The 21252-nt window shown below is 46.6% G+C and overlaps 1 protein-coding gene across 2 annotated transcripts in view; it reads left to right on the plus strand.

The window, feature by feature from the left end:
* Positions 1–7451: 7451 nt before the first annotated feature.
* The window catches only part of IQCA1 (IQ motif containing with AAA domain 1), a 152791-nt gene continuing 138990 nt past the window's right edge, over positions 7452–21252 (plus strand). For both annotated transcript variants that reach the window (XM_059167631.1, XM_059167632.1), the window contains exons 1-3: positions 7452–7708; positions 17359–17683; positions 20952–21071. In XM_059167631.1, the coding sequence (XP_059023614.1) occupies positions 7698–7708; positions 17359–17683; positions 20952–21071 (456 nt within the window). In that variant the 5' untranslated portion in view covers positions 7452–7697. The remainder of the gene's footprint in view (positions 7709–17358; positions 17684–20951; positions 21072–21252) is intronic.

Below are 21252 nucleotides of genomic sequence, written 5' to 3' on the forward strand. Positions count from 1 at the left end.
AATCCTATCATGAAGGCAATATCTATGCTATGAAAGCTCCACCAGGCAACCTGTATGGGACAGATCTTTGACATCTGGGATTTCTCCCAAGATCACTGAATAACCTCCAGATTAGAAAAACTGCTAATTGAGATGTGGATTTCGAGCAGACACCTTGGCAACCCCAGGGGTTTAAGGGATTAGCTGCTACATAACAGCAGGTGGGTTCTAACTTGTGCCAAGTGCCCTACATCCATTATTCATTTAATCCTTACCATCATCCTTTGAGGCAGATAGAACTGCTATAGATGATAATATGTCACCAACACTGGAGCCTGCTCAGGAGGAGTCAAGAGTCTGAATGTGTTGGGCCTTGGGACACCAAGGGTCTGCCAGTGGTACTGTCATAACGACGAGTGAATGACATGAATGCTCTATTCATTTCCAGTTACACGTGTGAATGTGACAAGCTTAGCACGTCAGCATTTGCTTTTGTGCAAACGGAACATCGGACATAAAAGGTGGTATGTCACAGCAGAAGTTTTCATAACTAACATTTAAAAATACACCTCTTGAGCAGAATGACATTTTATACATAGAAGCATTGGGAATGTTTATTACATGGAAGGGGAGAGAAGGCCTGCAAATTCAACTTGAACCTGACTCCTTCCCCTTTTAGCTGTGTTGCCTTCACGTTCTGCAGACCTGGGGGCTTACCTGGACACCTATGGGCACAGAGTCAGAGTCTGGGGGGTTCCTGTCCCAGAGCCGGGAAGTCCCATCAAACGGCAGCAGGCTCAGTCACATCAGACAGCCTCACTGGCAGCCTCCTCACAAGCCAGGTAAACTCATCTTTGGAGGACTTGACTCCTCTATGGCATCGCTGAGGAAGTGAGAAATGCCAACAATGTTCAAGCACTGAGTTTCCAGAAACGTTTCTGGAAAACGTTTCATGAACTGGATCTCCTGAATGCTAAGTACACAGTAACGTACCACCCAGGTTTCTGGCACATGGCAATTTCATACCATTCCAGGAGTCACACCGTATGCTCTGAGTGATGGGCAGTGGGGAGGGAGGGTTGTGAAAAGCCTGATTCTGCAAATGGTCGAAGCCAAGAAGAGACACTCATGCCCCTGGACACGTGTGCTGGGCAGGAAGCCAGGGATGGGCTGTCTTCCCTCAGATACTTGCCAAGACTCACCAAGAGTGTGCTCTGTGCCAGCTCCACCTGATCTGGTAAAGGCCAAATGCCACCACCCTGAGTCGCAGGTAGAGTCCCAATTGCTGTGAGGGGGAGAGGACTGGAACCAGGAAAAGAAAGCAGGATGGGGGGGTTGAAGGGCTCATCATGCCCAAGGGGTGGTTGGGGGTCAGCCACGTCTAGACCAGGCTTTAACAGTCCAGTGCATTTGGCTGAGGAGTACAACTTGCAGTTCTTCCTTTCCATGTACCCTAAAAATGAGCTCATCCCCCCTAACTCACAGCAGCTTCCGTGTCCCGGTATCCCTTTCGAGCTGCTCTCCCGTCTCCTCTTCCTCACGGAGCTTTGCCAGCCCTCCAACGTATATGCGATTCAAAGAGTGCTGTTCAGTAACATTAACTACATTCACAATGTTGTGTGACCATCAGCACAATTTCCAAAATTTTTCTTCACCCCAACGAGAACCTCCACACCCATTCGGCAATAACACCCCATGCCCTCCTTCCCCAGCCCCCGGTAACCTCTCAAATCCACTGCTGTCTCTATAAATTTGCCTCAAGACATAGTTCATACTAAGTGACACCACACAGTATTTGTCCTTTGTTATCTGGTCTATTTCACTCAGCCTAAGGCCTTTCTAGTCTCTTCTGTGTTGTAGCAGGGGTCGGCACGTCATTCCTTCACATGCCTGAGAGTTATTCCACAACCCACAGTATGCTCACTCCCCATTCTGTGTATCCACACCCCTGGACTCCCTGTCTTTTAGGGTCTCTGTGTCCTGTGATCACGTCAGCTCTCCTGCTCAGCCAAACCTCGGCATCTCTGGCTGGGGGGTGGGAGAGCACGTACCCCTAGCCCCAGTCTGGGATGCCAAACCTGTTCCCAGGTCAGACAGAGGCATTGATTCTCCAATGAGTGTATCCCCACACTTTTGTTCTTATGCCTCTCCCCATGTTGAGTCCATTTCCTGGAATGTTCTCCTTCTATTTCCTCAGGCCACAGCCCCACTCATTCTCAGCATGGCCAGCTCAGCTCCCATCTACTGTGCAATACGTTTCCCTTTCCCAGGGGCCCCTTGGCCCTCACAGTTCCAAACTCACAGACAACTCGACGCTGTGGCATTGGGCCACCTCTAGCCTTGCTCTCCTCTGCTCTACTCCTTGAAGACAGAATTCATATCAGAATCATCTTTTTCTATTGCACAGTGTCGAGTGCTGGGCTTTGTATAGAACCCACATCAATAAACTATTGCCCAAATGATTTCATACGTATCAAGACTGGTGGGAAGATGGACTTCCCCAGAGACCCGGCAGTCAGATTAGGAGACTGTGCAAAAAGACATTTACATCTAAAATGGAATAAAACATCAATTACTAGGACAAAACACAGTAACTATGAAAAAGGTACTGATCAGTTTAGAAGAAATTACTGGAAAGTCAGTTTGAATAATGATTTGGACCTCAGATGTCTAGCAGAGCACAGAGTATGGTCACTAAACAAAATGAACGTAGTATTTTCAGAGTGGCCGGTGATTCTGGGAAGAAAAGAAGATCAGGTGCTGGTCCAGCAAGCCTCACATGGATCCAGAACAGACCATTAAAATGATCTGTGAGTTCTCAGAAAAGGAAGCAGAGACAAGGGTCATTTTGGGTTCTCTAAAAAACAAGGCAGAGTAGATGAGCCTAATCTTAAATTCCGTCACTAGCCTCCTACCTGGGGATGACGCTGTCCGTACCACAGGGCCTCCTACCAGCAACGCACTTGACCAAACCCTCATCTCCCGGGATTGCTGAGACACACCAGCCAGATGGCAGCGGAGTGGGGCAGGTGTCTAACTTGTCAGCTGGTGGAAATTCAGACGCACTTCCCATGCTGTGCTAGGGCTCCCTGGCTTTCTTGTAGAGAACATTCCATCTGGGAACTGGGTGGCTCAGGGAACTCAGCAGGAGACAATGGAGCAAGAAAGAGAGTTCTGGTCGACCCACCCCAGCCAACAGTGTGATGTTGATAAAGGGGAGGTTCTGTTTCATGGGGTTAAGTCAGAAGGACACTGAGGACGGCGTGACCCCGGAGACCATGATGGCAGGGGAGCCTAAGGAACTTGAGGGAGCTTGCCCTGTAATCAGAGAGACCGGGGCAGGGATGCGGGGGCTTAAAAGTTTATGAGGCTGCTCTGCTAAAAGGTTGTTCTGCTGGGACTGGAGCCTTGACGTAAAAGGGTAACAGTGGGCTCTACAGAACCAGAATGGACTTTTGAGAGGGGCCAGGTGGTCCCAATCCCTGCCGGTGTGTGGGCAGCAAAGAGGCGCTCAAAGGATAGGAATGTCCTGGGGCTTGAAGCACCTGACCCGGTTGCATGGACGGTGTCTGAGGGCTCTTGCAGACCTCCCATTCCTCCAAGAAATGAGCCTGTGATAAGGAAGCCTGAGCTCCTCTGGACGGTTATCGCTCCTATTCCTTGCAGACAGAATGCAGCGAGATCCGTCATCTTTTTCGGCCACGCCGTGGGGACACTTGTGTTTTGCTCAGAACAAACATTAGCAAATATTTGCCTGAGCGACTGCATATGGGACAAGATACATTTTCCCATAGACCTGGCAGTCTGATCATGAAGCTGTGTAAATTATCGAATATTGAGGACGAAGTCACTTTCTATCTCCCTGATTAGGCAGCATTGATTTTTTTTTTTTTTCTTAAAGGAGAAATGATTTGAGAACCACTGTTTTTAATAGCATTCATCTCACAGAATGCAATTTTTAACAGATATTAAGATAGTTTTTACTCCCAACAAAATGATAATTGTCGGAGGTATAGTCTTCAAAGTGAGATAATCAGCCGGTTTGAATGCCAACTCCACTGTCTCCTGGAGTGTGGCCTTAGACATAGCCTCCCTCTATCTCAGCTTCCACATGTGTAAAATAGGGATGAAAATATTGCCCACCTCATAATGTTAACGGGCCAGCTTTGTGTATGAATATGCATCCAGTCCCACAGAGTCCCCAGCACAGAGTAAGTAGCCAATAAGTAGATCACCTTAGCACCTGCAAAGCTCATGGGACATAATCAGAGAAATCTCTATTTGTTCTCCTGCTCTGTAGACTTTGGGAGACCTTGCTGCACTGTCTTCCCACAACTGAGCGCTTGTTCATCCTTTGAACGTGACTTACATCTTTTGATTGCTAGATTGCACCTTCAATTCATTTATTTCCTTTTTGTTAAGATTTTATTTATTTATTTGACAGAGATCACAAGTAGGCAGAGAGGCAGGCAGCGAGAGAGGGGTGGAAGCAGGCTCCCCACTGAGCAGGGAGCCTGAGATTATGGACCCTGAGATCATGACCCCAGTGGAAGGCAAAGGCTTAACCCAGTGAGCCACTCAGGTGTCCCTGATTTATTTTCTAGAAGAGCTCGAGTTATGGCTTTTCCTGAATGTCCCCTACACAACCAGCCATATTTCCTGCTTCCAGGCTGGCAGAGCCCTGTTTTGGTTCTTTTATCCACTTCTCTCTCTCTCATAATGCAGGTAAACCCTGATTTCTCTAAGGCAATAATGGTGTTCACATTTCCCAGCTGGTCTTATGCTTTCTTGAGATATCCCAGAGCGAGGTTGTAATGTCTGGCATCACTGCAGACATTTTATGACCATGAGGGAAGTCATCCAACATCTTAAGGATGATAACACCAAAAGACCAAACGACCACCAAAGAAGGATGATGTCACTGAGCCATTGGAATAACCAGTCCAAAATTGTCTCACCTCTATTCTTGGGAGATTCTAAATCCTTATTGTTCAAGCCATCAGACATTGGGTTACTTGTGTTTGAAAATATGCCAATTTATGCATGAGTGCTGTATTTCCAGAGGGCTTTCATATTTGGGAATATTAACTTCAGTGAGCAGAAATATCTTGGGTCACATTTTTCTCCAAAACCTTTGTGAATGTTGCTATCATTTCATTTGATGTTGAAAGCTACCATGCAGACATCTGAGGCCACCAGATCCCCCTACCACTTCTTCCTGAAGTTCAATCACACATCCAGGAGATCTTTGGTGTTGCTTGTTCTATACCAGTTTTTCCTGGAACACAGTGAGAACTTTTGATCTGCTGATTTGGTTCTCTTCTTTAAGAGGCATTTCCTTACAGCTTTGAAAAAAAATTAATATTAGAGGACTCTTTTTTTTAAGGAATATCAACTAACCCTTCTAATTGCTCAAATTATGGAGTCTTTTTCCTGCACATTCAATGCAGTTGATCCAAGCTTTTCCTGTAAGTCAGTAATCCAGGTGAATTGTGCCCTAGTCTGCTTTTTGGTCTTTCTAATTTGGTTTCTCTATTGGCAATTTTTTTTTAATTTTCATTTGGTTGTCTTAGCTGTATCATCTCCCTCTTCTCATTGTGTTGTTTTATCTTTTCTCCCAACACTTAGTCTATTAGGTTGGTGTTCTTTTTAATTTATTCTATAACATGGGACATATGTGAAGAATTTTATTTTATTTGGTTACTTTTTTTCAAGACTAAGTTCTTCAACTGTCTCACCCATGCCATAATTTTTTTAATGTTATTTTATTTGATAGAGAGAGAGTGCATGCGCGAGCTTGGATAGGGAGGGACAGAAGCAGAGGGAGAAGCAGACTCCCCATGGAAGCCCAACTTGAGGCTCAATCCCAGGACCTGAGCCGAAGGCAGATGTTTAACTGAAGGCAGATGTTTAACTGACTGAGCCACCCGGCCATCTCTCTTTTGTTCTTGTTATTTGTTTTTCCCCCCTTACCTTGTTACTAACGTCTTAGATTTGGATAATGGATTTGTTGCTTCTATCTTATTTGTATCTAACATGGGTTGCTCTTTATGAATCTTCTGTTCAAACATAATGTGAGCAAATTCTCATTGACTCCTTTCTCACTATATCTGAATGAGTTTGAAAGTTGGAAGATGGCATTTTTATCTACTTTGCTGTGACCTGGGTACACACTGAGCATTAGGACTGAGTCCCTGAATGTGTGCAGGCCCTGGGCTCTGCTTTCTCCAGAGATTCTGCTCAACTTCCCGACCCTTATGAGGAGCCCACCCTGTCTCTGTGACAACCGTCCTTGGACTTTGAATCTTTGCCTCTGTACAGTGCAGAGCCCTAGAAAGTGGCAAGTCCTAGTGATTTATCCTAGCTCTGGTCAAATCCTGTGGGCAGCAGGGGCTGTTTTCTACTAACGATTATTTTGTCTCACCTGGATTTCCCCAGGTAGCTTGCTTCTGTGCGCACATTCTCATTTCACTTTGCAGATTCATGTCTTCTTTGTATCAAAAAGCATTAGTGAGAAATCTTAGTATTTTTGTCTACTTGGTTTTCTTCCCTCATGGGGATTTTTGGGCAACGGGGATGAGATTCAGATCCCATTCTCCATGGCAGACATCTGTTTCACTGAGTACAGTTTTTTGAAGTTGATGGCGCAAAGTTGTACTTAATTTTTTTTGTTTGTTTAGTTGTTCTTTTCTCTTGTTGTTGTTATTCCCTATTTTTGCTCTTCTTTTGTTCATTTTATGTGTGATAGAGGTTCTGTCATCCAGATCACCCTGTCATTTTTATGGGGATGCCTTTCCCATGCTCTTTCAACTGTATTGGTCCTGAATGTATTCCTGTAGGAATTGCAGGTTATAAAATTTGCAAATAAATCTCAATAGTTACTAAAGATGAAGAAAGAAGGGCAGTGAAAGCAGACACTCATAGCGACCTGCTAATAACTAGCATCCACACGGCATTTTTCTATGTACAACTCTCTAGCTCCTCATTTCATTTTCATTTTGCCCCAGAAGTCCAGGACTGCTTCCACCCTGTATCACCAGAACCTAAGTCTGCGCATGCCCCGGAGAGAAGCCCAATCAAGTTCTGAACAAATGAATGACTGCTATCCCATGTTACAGATGGGAAGATGGATGCTACAATCAAGGTCCTTGACCAAGGCCACATATCAGAAGGCAGATGACATGGGGGCAAACAGGAAAGTGGGAATAAGGCATGGAGGACGGCGAGCCGGCGGAAGGGACCCAGGCTGTACCCCGGGGATTGGTGTCCGGGAGGGTCCACAGGGAGATCAGCCCCTCATCTTGGGAGCTCCTGCCCGCGGGAAGCAGTTCCTTTCCTCAAAACGTGAATCCCGCCGCGCAGCTCCTCGGTTGCCACGGAAACCAGCCTAGAGCGCAGGCGCGCGGAGCTCAGGGGGCGTGTCCCATGCTCGCGGCGAGCCGGCACTGCGCAGGCGTAGCGTCTCGGTTGCTAGGTTCCGCCTTGCGTCCAGCCTAGGGGCTACAGGAAGGTTTCAGAACCTATCTGTGCCTACACGCTATCGCATTTTCCTGCCCAGAGTGGAGGATAGCCCCCACCCCGACCCTGTCCTCCAGAAGGACCTCTCCGTGGACGCCCGTGGCTGTGTCCCTGTGTCCCGACGCCTGCTGCCGGCCGCCCTTCGGAGAGAGACGGAAGAGCTTCCAGGCGGGCGAGGGAAAGAGAGAAAGTAGTCAGCCATGTCGAACGCGTAAGTGATGGGCGGCCGGCTTATAGACCTAGGCCGGACGTCTTCAGGCGGAGAGATGGCTTGCTCTGCTTCTCTTCCTTCTTTTCTTCTCTCCTCTCCTCTCCTTTTCATTTGTTAGTAAATGAAGACGGGCCCAGGGTAGAGTATCAGGTTCTTGTGGACAAGGAACGCCATACGCCTGGGTCTCCATCCTCCCCGTCGCACTGCCTTCTTGCCCCGTGGACATGAGGTCCCAAGAGCCCGTGGCTTATGCCCTAGCTGCTGTCATTTTGAAACAGTAGCAACTTCAAGACATTCTGTACATCGTCTGCTTTTTTGTTCGCCTTTCTCAGTTATCTGTGGATTGCTTGGTAGAAACCTAGGTTCCGTATTAAATCAAGAAGGAGCTTGAGGAAGCTTTATGGTACCACTCTGCTTTTCTCAAGGAATTGCAGTCGGGTGGTAGGGGTACCGGGAAGAGTATGTGCCCAGCCCTGAGCTGCTCGCCCAGCACTTGTTCAGCAGCGTGTTTCTGTGGTCTTCATCAGGACATTTCTGACGTGTTACAGTGCTGAGTCTGCCAGCACTGTGCTGAGTGTGTGAAATATGGCAGGGCGTGTGATCCTCACAACACCCAGTAACTCAGGACCTGTAAATGGTGTTATTCCCATTGCAGAGCAGAGGAATCAGGGACGAAGAGGCTAAAGGGTTCATTCCGGGCAAGCAGAGGGTGCCCTCCCAGGCATTCCACCTCCAGCATTAGGCATGCTCTTACTAACCATGTTTATGAGTGAAGAGATGAGGGCAGAGAGATCAAGGGCTTGCAGAGATGTTGCAGTGCAGAAGATCGGGATTTCAGGTTGGGGCATATTGAGTTTGATGTGCCTTTTGGAGATCAAGTAGGGAGTTGAATATTCGAGCCTTGAGTTCAGAAGAGAGGTCTGTGTATGAAATATAAACTCAACGTGTTGGTATGTAGATGGGCTTTATTGACACAGCATGAGTATAGACAGAGAAGGGGTCATCCGGTGGTAAGAGACTGGGGAGCAGACACCAGCAAAAGTATCGAAGGTAGCATCCATGAGGGGGAAGCAAAATCGTGGTGTTTAGATGAACAGGAAATAAGGTTTCTGGGAGGAGGGAGTGACAAACTCAAACACTGCTGAGACAGGTTAGAAGAGAACCAAAGTGGGCCATCCATGGTTCCCTTGACCCTTGTGGGGGATGGAGTATAAAGGTTGCTGAGAATGGGCGGGAACAGGAGGACAGTGAGCATGGCCAACTTTTTAAAGGAGTTTTGCTAAACCTGATTTAGGGAAACAGGCCAGGAGACAGATTTTTTTTTTTTTTTTTAAAGACAGGAGGCAATGGCATGTTACTTTGCTAAAGGAAAGGGTAAGGAAGAGGAGGGAGTAGTGGGGTTGCCAGTGGGGGCATGAGCCCCAGCACGTAGCTGGAGGTCTTGGCTTCAAGGGAGGAGCTGAGTTGTTTATCACAGGGAATTGAGGAGGGAGGAATCTGTCCGTAAATACTATTCATGCGTAGACACCTTGTGAGGTCCTGGAAAGATGGTGCAGGGCGTAGATGATGGTGACAGTGAGGGGCAATAGTGATGCCACCTGATTAAATGAGATACAAAGCTGAGGGGGGGCAGTCAGACTGATTGGGAAGTGGCAGTGAGGAGCAAGGACCTTGACCCCCCCATCCCTACAGCAGCCGGATGATTCTGGCAGAAAAGGAGCCTCTCCTGTGAGGGCTTCAGGGAAGGACAGCTGGGCCTCTCCCTTAAGCAAGAAGGCCAAGGAAATATTCTGGAAATAGGACAAACAGCTACATAGTACTGGAAGAATCTGAAGATTTATCCTGTATAAAATATCTTGGGGAGAATTCCCATTTTGCAAGATTTAGATTTTTCTTTTTTTTTTTTAAGATTTTTATTTATCTATTTGATAGACAGAGAGAGATCACAAGTAGGCAGAAGGCAGGCATAGAGAGAGGGGGAAGCAGGCTCCCCGCTGAGCAGAGAGCCCAATGTGGGGCTCGATCCCAGGACCCTGAGATCATAACTTGAGCTGAAGGCAGAGGCTTAAACCACTGAGCCACCCAGGCGCCCCAAGATTTAGATTTTTCATCAAAGCATGTTGTATGTCTGAATACTCTAGTCTTCCCTTCCCCCACCCACCCAGCTACAGAAATCTGCCAAGCTATGTAAATAACAGTCTGGCCATTTTCAGCTGTCATATTTCATCTTCTCCACCCACAATCCTCCTGACTTCAAAATCTGTAACACTTCTTGTCATATGCCCAAGTCTGAAATCAATCGTGTACTTAAAAAATAATATTCTAAGTAGTCCCATGGATAAAATACCACTTTCTCTTTACAAAGTGCATTTAAAATTTCAAGAACACTTTCACATCGGTTATCCCATCCCATAGTAACCCCTTCAGGTGTCCAGAGGCGTGTCCCTGTCCAGATTTTCCCCGTGAGGAGGAAGTGAAAGTGCAGGGAGGCTGTGGCTAGCCTGAGACCCACTAGGTCAGGAGACAGCTTCTGATTCTAACCTTACGGCCCTTTGCCTTTAAAACCCTCCTGGCCAGACGAAAGGGAAATAAAAATAAAAACGCATGGATACTGGGGTCTCATTCACAAGGGCCAGGAGGCAGACGCGGCCCCATGCCGGTCAGGGGCGTGCCTGGACCGCATCAAGAAGCAGCGAGGTCCCGGTGCCGGCCTCTGCACATGCGCACTCTGCAAACATTGTGCAGGCGCCACCAACTGTGTGAGTCCATTTATGTGAAATGTCCGCGGCAGTTACAGTAATGGTGACTGGGGGCTGGGTAGACAGTGGACAGGGGCTCCTTTCGGGAAGATGAAAATGTCCTCGAGTTAGATAGAGGCGGTCGTTGTGAATATACTAAAACCCATTGATGGGTGCCCTTTAAAAGGGTAAACTTATGGAACATGAATTATATCTCAGTGATGTTCTTATTTGGAAAGAAAATTAAAAAGCAAAAAACGTCCTGCGGCATCCCAGGTCTCATGTAATGTTCCCGGGCACCAGCTCCGCAGAAAGATGCAGGGACCGTGGGGCAGCGAGGCCGGGCTGGGACTGCATGCAGGGGGCGGTGGCGGGGTGGGGGTGGGGGGTGGTTCCAGGCTGGCCAGTGGCTGCTGGCAGTGAAGAGAGTGGTGGGGCTGTGGCCAGTGGGTGCCCAGGAAAGTAGGGAACCTGGAAGGCAAGAACGCCGAGGTCAGTGTCCAGAGGACAGGGTGATGATGCTGGTGGGCCGGCTCACGTGGCTGTCTCATGCTTCCTATCACCCAATGACCGGTGCCTGGTCTCTCCAGCAACGCTCTCCAGAAAAGGACCAGGTGAGGAAGGAAGACGCTGCGGCCCAAAGACGGGGCCTGGAAGGCTCAGGCCGCCAGGAGAATCCTCAGCCCAGAGTTCCAGGGGTGGGTCAGCTCAGCCATGGTCCTGGAGGGGTTTCTGCTTCTTTGACCCTGGGTGGAAGCCAATGAGTGCACTGAGCTAGGGCAGCAAGGCTTTCTCAGGCTGGTCTGTCCCAGAGTGGAATCTGGGCATTCCTAAATTCTGGGCGGGCTCCCTCCATCAGTGTGGGTGTGATCGCCCCTGGTGGAAACATCCTCTACCCAACATCCCTTGCTTTCAATGGGTATGGGTCTTTGTAAGGTTCAGGTCACCCCACCTGCACCTCATGGGGCAGCTTCCCTGGGGTCTTGCACAACCTTAGTGCGTACTGGTGTGCTCAGTGCTTTGAAGTCTGATAAATGCCCCTTATTTTTCATTACTGACCTCACCCCCGTATTTGGAAGTTATGACTAGATTTATTTATTTGGGAATATTTTATATTCCCAAATTCTCAGTGATGTTAAATCTGCATGTCAATCTCAAGAGTCTGCTTTCTTTTCATCTTGTCTTTCCAGCCTTCTGCCTGGTCCAATCCTCTGCAACTAGCCTTCTAGAATTTTCTTCAGTTACCTCTTGTGTGGCTCCCACCATATTCATTCTTAGATGTTTAATCAGTACTGGGAAAGGGAGTTTGTTTTTCCTTTTTCGTATTTTTCCTCTGTGTTCAGTGTTTGTGGCTTTTATCGATGGCTTGCAAATTAGCTGTCCAGCTAACTTCTTATATTTTGTTATCGAGTTCCTTGGCTATTGCAGCTGTGTCATTTACAAGGAGTTTCTTAAATCTTTTGTATGAATCCCTTTTCTGTCTGCTTCATTCTTTTTCACTCCTGTCTTTTAGATTTCTAGTGTGTCTCCTGAAAATGTTTTTGGTCTCTGGCATTCAGCGTTTTTGAAGGGCTGACAGCATCTGTTCTTTGGGGTATCTGGATGGTCTTCTTAATCAGGCATATGCCATAAATTAAATTTATTGAGAATTTTCTTGGCATCCTGTGGAAATAATCTTCAGCTTTGTACTGTTCTGTTGCTGTATTTAGCTCAGCTTGTCTCCATGCTGAACTCTCGCAGATTCCTGGGATGACCCCTCCCCGGTCAGAGGGAACCATGCTTTTGATCTGGTGCTGAGTCCTGTTTGCTAAGTGGAATTTCAGATCCCAGTTCTAAACAAAATTAGCCTATAATTTTCTTCTGTAATGTTGTCCTGACAGGTTTCGGGCACAAAACAAACCACATGGTTTGCTGTTTTATGTAACATTGGTTGGGCAGCTGGTCAGGTCAGGGGACCCCTGGGTGTGCTGCCCCCCTCCGCTGCTCCAAGTCTGGGCTTTGGTCATCTAGGAATATGTTCTGCTTCTCGGCACCCTTCCCAGCTTTACCTCCCCCAGAGCAGGTATTTGATAAGGCAGCCTTCATTGTCCACTCAGTTTCTGCCTCCACCTCCCCTGTCCTGTTTGCCTCGTTTTTTAAGGCCATCTGATGCTGGGACCAGGCAGAAGCTGCTACGGTACTGTTCTGTGGTGGGGTTGTTTCTAATAAATTGTCATTTATTCTGCAAGGAGGGGCAAGTCCTGTGCTAAGTGGAATCGAACTGCCCCTGAAAATGTTCTCGCTTCCTAAAGCCATCTGGCAGAACATTCTTTCATTAGCAATGGTTTTAAAGATGTCCAAGTTTGGAGATATCTGACTCTCCGGGAGGCATGCCTGGGGCAGTATTCAGTATCCAAACTCAGGTGCGGGCTGCAGGGAAAAAGTGTATTTCCAACCGCAAATCTTGGCGGTTGCTTTGTCACCCTCATTTGCCTTCATCCTGAAGAATGGGGGCCACAGAGGGGCTCAGACTATGAACTCTGGACGTGGGTCAGCTTTGCTGTGCCTCAGTTGGCTCGTCTGTAACCTGCAGTGATGGAAGCACCTGCCTGAGGGGGCTGTCAGCTTTATGTGAGCTGAGGCCTGTAAAGCATTTAGGACGGTGACCAGCATTATAAACTTCTGAACTCTACGTCATCATCGTCGTCATCGTCATCATCGTTGTCATCGTCTGAACCTGAAAGACTCTTCACACACCAAGATAAGCTTCTAATTTTTGGCCAAGAAGATGAGTCTCTCATCTCTGTTCCAAGAATATAAAAATGAGACATGTAAAAAAATTATTTCTTAATGTTTTATATAAAAATTTTATTTTTAGGGGCTCCTGGGTGGCTCAGTAGGTTAAGCATCCAACTCTGGATTTTGCCTCAGGTCATGATCTCAGTGTGCTGGGGTGGAGCCCTATGTGGGGCTCTGAGCTCAGTGGAGAGTCTTCTTGTCACCCTCTCCCACTGTCCCTCCCCTTGCTGGCACACACACTCGCTGAAATAAATCTCTCTCTTTCTCTGAAATAAATAAATAAATCTTTTTTTAAAAGTTTCTATTTGTTCTTTTAAGTTTGTATTAATTGATAACATACTACTGTGTATTTGTTATACTTAAGAGTAGGATAGTACATTTTAAAATAAAATGAAAATATTCTAAATTTAAAAACTAAAGAATCAGAAATTTTTTAATGCAAGTTGAAACTCTCTGGACCAAGAACAGCATGGGAGCACACAGCAGTGAGCAGGCACGAGGAGGAGGCCTCGTCAGGCACTGGCACAGTGCTCTGCGATCGCTGCTCCTACGGGGCCTGGCCCCAAACCAGCCTGGAGGGCTGCAGCTGGACCCCTATGAATCCAGGTGGGATTGCCCTTCCCAGCAGGACAGAGGTGGAGGGTACGTGCCTACAGCCTGCCCTGGGCTGTGGGTGATAAGACAGCAGCTTCTCAGCTAGAAGGCAAGTTAAGGAATGCATAGACACTCAGTGTATTTAAAGAACCCCCATAAATGAATAGAAAAACAATCCAGTGGAAAAACAAGCAAAATAAATGGATAAATAATTTGAGAACAGAACTTACGCACAACCCTTATGCAGGTGGTTCATCTCATCTGCAACCAGGCGAACGGACATTCAAATATTCACATTAAATTTCTCACCCATCATCTTTTTTTCTCTTTTATTTCTTTTCAGTGTTCTGCCAGAATTCATTGTTTTGCAACACACCAGGGTTCCATGCAATACGTGCCCTCCATAATACTCACCAGGCTCACCCAACCTCCCACCCTCCTCCCCTCCAAAACCCTCAGTTTGTTTCTCAGAGTCCACAGTCTCTCATAGTTTGTCTTCCCCTCCGATTTTCCCCCAACTCACTTCTCTCCATCTCCCCATGTCCCCCGTGCTATTCCTTATGCTCCACAAGTAAGTGAAACCATATGATAATTGACTCTCTTCTTGACTTATTTCACTCAACATAATTTCCTCCAGTCCTGTCCCTGTTGATACAAAAGTTGGGTGTTTATCCTTTCTGATGGAGGATAATGCTCCGTAGTATATATGGACAATAACCTCTTTATCCATTCGTCAAGATGTCCAAGAAGGGTATTTTGGCTCTTTCCACAGTTTGGCGACTATGGCCATTGCTGCTATGAACAAAGGGGTACAGATGGCCCTTCTTTTCACTGTATCTGTTTCTTTGGAGTAAATACCCAGTAGTGCAATTGCAGCATCATAGGGAAGCTCTATTTTTAATTTCTTGAGGAATCTCCACACTGTTTTCCAAAGTGGCTGCACCAACTTGCATTCCCACCAACAGTGTAAGAGGGTTCCCCTTTCTCCACATCCTCTCCGACACATGTTGTTTACTGTCTTGTCAATTTTGGCCATTCTAGCTGGTATAAGGTAGGATCTCAATGTGGTTTTGATTTGAATCTCCCTGATGACTAATGAATGAACAATTTTTTATGTGTTTGTAGCCATTTGTATGTCTTCATTGGAGAAGTGCCTGTTCCTATCTTCTGCCCATTTTTTTTAAGATTTTTAAAATTTATTTATTTGACAGATCACAGAGAGAGAGGAGGAAGCAGGCTCCCTGCTGAGCAGAGAGCCCGATGCAAAGCTCGATCCCAAGACTCTGGGGTCATGACCTGAGCTGAAGGCAGAGACTTAGCCCACTGAGCCACCCAGGCGCCCCTCTTCTGCCCATTTTTTGACATGATTTGACATGTGTGTGTTGAGTTTGAGGCGGTCTTTATAGATCTTGGAGATCAGCCCTTTGTCTGTACTGTCATTTGTGAATATCTTCTCCCATTCCAAGGGTTGCTCTTTGTTTTGTTGACGGTTTCCTTTGCTGTGCAGAAGCTTTTGATTCCATCATCTTGGCAAGAGTTACAATTACGTATTTTCTGGTCACGGTGGTATTCTTTTATTTTTGGTCAAGGAAGAGGTGGTGGCACAGTGCTGCATAATGGTTCCAAGCTTAGAATCCCATAGACTGGGTTCAGACACTAGGGAACAGACCACCTCCTCCCACCTCAGTGAGAGTGACGGGAGCCCTATTCATGGAGTATGGCCAGGGTCACAGCGTGTGGTCAACTGCAGGAAGTGATGTTGGCCATTTCTCAGAGGGAAGTGCGGAGCATGAGTAAGGAAGGGCAGGTAGTGGGACCAGAGCAAAGGACCTAGCAGAGATGCCTGCTAATGACCTTGGGAAGATCAGTGAGGGACTCACAGTAAAACACGGTGGATTGAATGAGCAATTTTCTCCCCTGCTCTTCCTGAATCACCTCCAACATGGCAACAGGAGATGTCAAAGGCTATAAATACATGAGGGCTAAGGGAACGTTAGAGCATTTTCCAGAAGATACCATGAAAACATCGAAGGAGGGAAAGCAGGTGAGATGAGGACGAGGGGGCAGGCCTGAGAATGTGGGACCCGAGGGCCAGCAGAGGGGGAACGAGGAAAAGCCCACCTTCCAGCAGAACCCTGCGAAGAGAGGAGGCAAGGTCTGGTCCTTCTGAGGTGGGGCTAAAGGTGGTAGGTAGACTGCAGAGAGCAGGTGCCCAGCTGCCCCTGTGCTGGCAGAAGAGGCTTGTGCAGGCAGCCTGGCCCCGAGGATGCCACACACAGCTGAGCGTGGGGTTGGGAGGTCAGGGCGACCGCAAAGAGGAAGGGAGAATCCTCACTCCTGACCCAGTGGCTCCATTCAGGCAGAGAGTGAGCCCCTGGCCAGCACGGGAAAGACCTAATGGGTTGTGGGTTTCCCCCTCATCCCAGGGAAAGGGCCAGGTTCTTCCCCACCTTCTTACCCCTGGGAGAAATATTAAGCCTCTTCCCGGACACACTGAACTTTCCATTAGCTTTTCATCTGGTTCTTGGATACAAAGAAAGCAAAAAATTTCCCAAAATGTCAACCAAAAAAAGTCTGCCTTGGATATGTTTGTCAGGGTCCAGGCTGGAAAAGGATGGCACACTCAGCAGGATGGTTAAGAAAGGGACTGGCAGAAGAAATGGGGACAGAGTCTCGAGGAACCAACAAGGGTCCTGAGGCAAGCAATGCAGAGAGGCCACACTACCTTGAGCCTTTGGTAGAAAGAGGCTCCCAACCATGTGCTAACTGGCCAGGGAGCAGTGGGAGAGGACATACCTGCATCCCATTCTCCTCCTGCCCTCCAGCTTCCTGTCTGCTGCTTCCACTGACTCAAATGAGGATGAGGAGCCCGCTCAGGCAGTCCTGAGTCCCATGGCAGCCGCCTCTCACTTCTTATGTCCCTCATTACGGGTCTCAAGTTCACAGTTGTTGCTTAGAGCTCTAAGTCATTCACTCTCCATCGCAGGGACTAGTCCACTGTGAATTCACTGCAGTTTATCTGTTCATTCTTTCATTTATAAACAGTTGGGTTATCTCCTTGTTTGGACTCTTATAAAGAAACGCTATTATGTTCATCCTCAATACAGATTTACAAGAGTTTCTCTGGGGAATGATTGTTTGCTCATAGGGGCTGCCTGTGTTTGACTTTATGAGGTGTTGCAGAATTCCTTTCCAACGTGGTCATTCCACCTCATAGCCCATCAACTGTATGTATGGACAGGTCTGTGCAAAATTCAGACTCACAGCTTCTTCGTCTCTGTAATGGGTGTAATCATGCTGGTTTTGCAGGTACAGGGAGAAATGAGTCTTATCATTGAGGTGAAAGGATTTTTTAAGCTATGCATTTGATAATGGTAACAGTGGTCATGTCCGAAAATCACTTGCACCTCGAAACAAGACATAAATGGTCTGAAGGGAACTACATGCCGTGTTCCTGGTTCACGTTTGTTTTGTTATTCCGGATGCCCATTTCATATGTCTCACAAAGGAATTTTCACTTATTCTCTTGTCTTCCACCAGAATGTATAACAAGATGTGGCATCAGACCCAAGACACCCTCAATTCTTTGCTTGATAAAGAGTCTCAGCACATGATGGAATCCCAAAGCAATCAAATCTTCATCTTCCAAATGTTAGCCACCTTCTACATAAAATACGTGCAGATCTTCAGAAACTTGGAGGACGTTTATGACCAGATTGTCCACCCGCAGAAGCGAATACTGATCCGAAAAATCCTGGATGGAGTGATGGGTCGCCTCCTGGAACTGAAGAATGAAATGGTTGAATTGGAATTAACAGAGTTTCATTATTTTGATGACATCCTACAGGATCTAAAGTTGGCTCCTGTAAGTACTCAGCTTCTTCTCTTATCTGTTTCTTGTTGCTTTAAATCAGCCAGGTAGGCCTGTAACCAATTTTCTACAGGCTTTCTAGACATCTGTGCTGGTTGTTGTATGAAAAGTTGAAGCGTTGCCCCTCGGCTGGGCCATACCCACCCGGACAAGGATTGAGTTCCTGTAGCTTTGGGTACAGACAAATCTTCACACATTCCTTGGGTCCACTGGACACTGAAGTTGTTATCTTCCTTGTCTCTGTGGGTCTGCCCAGGTCTGTTGGCTGGAGTAAGCCAACTCTTCCATAAATATCCTGAGACACAAACCCTCCCAATTTCCAGTCCCACTGCCCCTACTTCTGTTTCCAAAGGAGATCTCCCTCTGGCCTCTGTTTCCCATCATCTTCTTCAGGATGAACAGCCAATGGGTGGCCATTTCCTTCCTCCCAGGTGCTTGTGTCTCCTCCTTTGCTTTGGGTCTTTGGTGACTCGGGGATTTTTGGCAATAGGCCTTCAAGCCTCAGACAAGAAAGAAGGGCATCCTCCCTACCTCTGATGCCCTGGAGCCATGAGCATTCTGCCTTCCTGCTGTCCTCCCAACCTTCACCACCAGACACCCACTGCCAGACTCCTTGGATGAGTCTGCCAGCAGTCAGTGGACAGAGAGCTCACTTCAGGACCACTGTCCTGTGAGCTCAATCTTCATTTTGAAAGGAACATTTCCCTAAAATAAAATTGAAAGGAGACAGTGTTCAATTTTCTACCTGGCATTTAATGCCCCTTTCTTTTGAAAATAGTCAAGAGTCTATAAAGGTTATGTTTGTTTCTGAAATAGACTTTCCTAGCATTACTACTGCACGTCATTGGATTGGACTCTAAAGAATAACTAGAACGACTGGAAATGTTGAAGTTGAATGAATTGCCATTCATTTATAAAGGCGTGGATTAAAGCAATTTTTCGATCAGGTGTACTTGACTCACCCGGGTGAGTCTACCAAGAACACCTGAGGATAAACATGAAATCAAGTCATTAAATCATATCCCTAAATTGAATTAATAAATCAGTATTAAATGTGTTAACTTAATGCCAAGAATATTAAATAATATTCTCGAAGCTGGAGAATAAGAAATTTATGAAACTTCTGTGGTGGGCTCCTTCAGATTTTCTGGTTCACCTGGTTCATCTTTTCAAAGACCATGAACACTGAAAGGGGTGACAAATGACGGACATTGTCCAGGAAGCCTTCCCAGTAGGAGACTCTCAACTGTGTTTCCCACCATTTCTGGAGGATGCATGGTGAGCCATGTGATGACATGGGGGTCCAGATGGTTAGGGGGCACGTCTAATAGCAGCAGCTTGGACCCTAGGAGCTAGTTCCAGGCCAGGAAGACACGTGTGCCATCTCTGGGAGCTCCTACGTGGCTCAGCTCTGCACCCCTGTGTATGGGCCCCCGTGCCCACCACCTGCACAACACACAGCTCTCCGTATAATATGACCCCCCCAGTCCAACCACAGTTGGTCATCTCAGGGATGGGTACTGGTGGTGGCACCAGGCAAGCCTTCCCTCTGAGATTCTGAAACAGACAGAAAGACCAGTTTCTATCTTGGAGTCTGAACCGGGGACTCCCAGGTTTCTGAGTAGTTGGAGCCTTCGTTCTCAGATGCTCAGAAGAATGAAGAAAGCTGCTCCTGAGCATAAAAGAGGGAGAGAGACGGAACAAAACAGACTTCACCAAGAGGAGCAGAAGGAAATGCCAAGTCCTGGAGGCTTCCTCATCCCTGGACACATCACTGCTGCTGACAGACTCTCCACTGTGCTCCTGCCCTGCGTCCGAGAAGTCATTATTATCCCCTGTGGCCAAACTAACCAGAAGAGTGTTTCTGCAGCCTGCCACATGAGGAGCCTCTCTAACAGGTCCCTGATGTCGAGAGACGTCTCAGGGAGAGAGGGGGTTTCTCTGCCACAAGGAGTGTCCTTTATTCTGCCCTTTAGAGGAGGGGAAATCCCAGGGTATCTGAGATGGACGTTTGGGGTGTCATGGACGGAGGCCACTGATATGTGTCTCCCCTCTCTTCATTCTCAAAGGCTGTATTTCCTGCCCCTCAAAATCTTAACTAGTGGACAGGGGTGAGCTGTAGCACAAAAATGTTGTCTTAAAAGTTGGGAAAGTACAGCACTTAAACATACTTGATAATAAATAAAATCTCAACATTGAATAAAAGTGGAATATTTCTCCTCTGACTGCCCTCCATTCCCAGGTCTCACTCACTCAGTGAACCCCAGGCCTCACCCCAAAACTCCATTAGTCTAAAAGGTTTGGTTTTCAAAAACGGTTGCCACCTGGTATGGATACCATCTCACCAAGTCCTAAAAAAGACACCCCTTTATGTTATAATGCTTCTTCAAGGGAAGGCCTATTCAAAATCCCCCGGATGAGAAGGTGTGGAGAGTCACCCCAGAATGGGAAGAAGGGAGTTGAACATGAGGACCAGAACCTTAGCTTTGCTGAGCCAACTGGTCTACCAGAGCGCACCCAGGAGTGTCTGAGAGTCTAGGACAGTATTTCTCGATGGGGATGGTCAAGGGCCCATCCCATACCCCTGAAAAACTCTTCTGCACTCCTGATTGTTGAACTTGGGCTGGGAAATATTTGTGTGACCTCCACTAACTGAAATATTTGGTAATATGCATAAATGAGAAACAGGAGTTTATATTGATTGCATGAAAAAACAAGTTTCCTACTAAAGCAGATGAACTTTACCAGTAATTTTTATAATTTCAGGTAATGTAGACAAAAATAAAAACATTATTAGGAAAAAAATTGTGATCACTTACATGCAAATAATGATGCTAATGATAAATTATGAAGTTGAATTCAAAGGTCTCTGCATCACAATGCTTTGCTATCTTAATTTGCATTATTACTTTAGGTAGGCTGAGATGATATTATGTTTCTTTAAAGGCCTTCATTAAGTTATCATTAGTTAACTGAGAATTAACTAATGTGAGTTCTCAAGTTTTACTGTAATGATTAAAATAAGGGCCAAGGTGATGATTTTTCCTTGTGATTCTGTGTCTCCTTAACAGTGATGAATTCTCTTGACACCATTGGCCTCATGACCTCTTAGATCAGGATGGGAGGCAAAGTGTGTCCCTTTAGTGTACAGTCCTTACTATACAGTTTAGACAGATTTAAGTTCTGGGATTGGGACAAAAGTGACAGTTGTGACTGATTGTGACAAAATTGTGCCCTTTGGCTTATTCTTTCTCTCCTCTAGCAACAATTAGATATTCCCATTCCCAAGTATTTTTTGAAAGAGAAGCTGGAAGTCATCAAAGGAAGAGAGAAAATCCTTGCTCAGATACTAGCTGACATTGGACTAGATATTCCCGATAAGGTTTGTACATCATTTTTATAAACATCCTTCCGCAATTGATAGAACCTTTTTCTGTGCATCCTGATTGTGTGGGAGACAGATTATTTCCAGTGGAAGGAAAGCAGCACCCGCTCCTCTTGCTATTCCATATGTGTAAGAAGCTGCTTCCCTTGGAGATGTATTTTCGGTGACGCACGACCAT

This window comes from Mustela lutreola, chromosome 3, assembly GCF_030435805.1.
Source record: "Mustela lutreola isolate mMusLut2 chromosome 3, mMusLut2.pri, whole genome shotgun sequence".
Classification (NCBI taxonomy): domain Eukaryota; kingdom Metazoa; phylum Chordata; class Mammalia; order Carnivora; family Mustelidae; genus Mustela; species Mustela lutreola.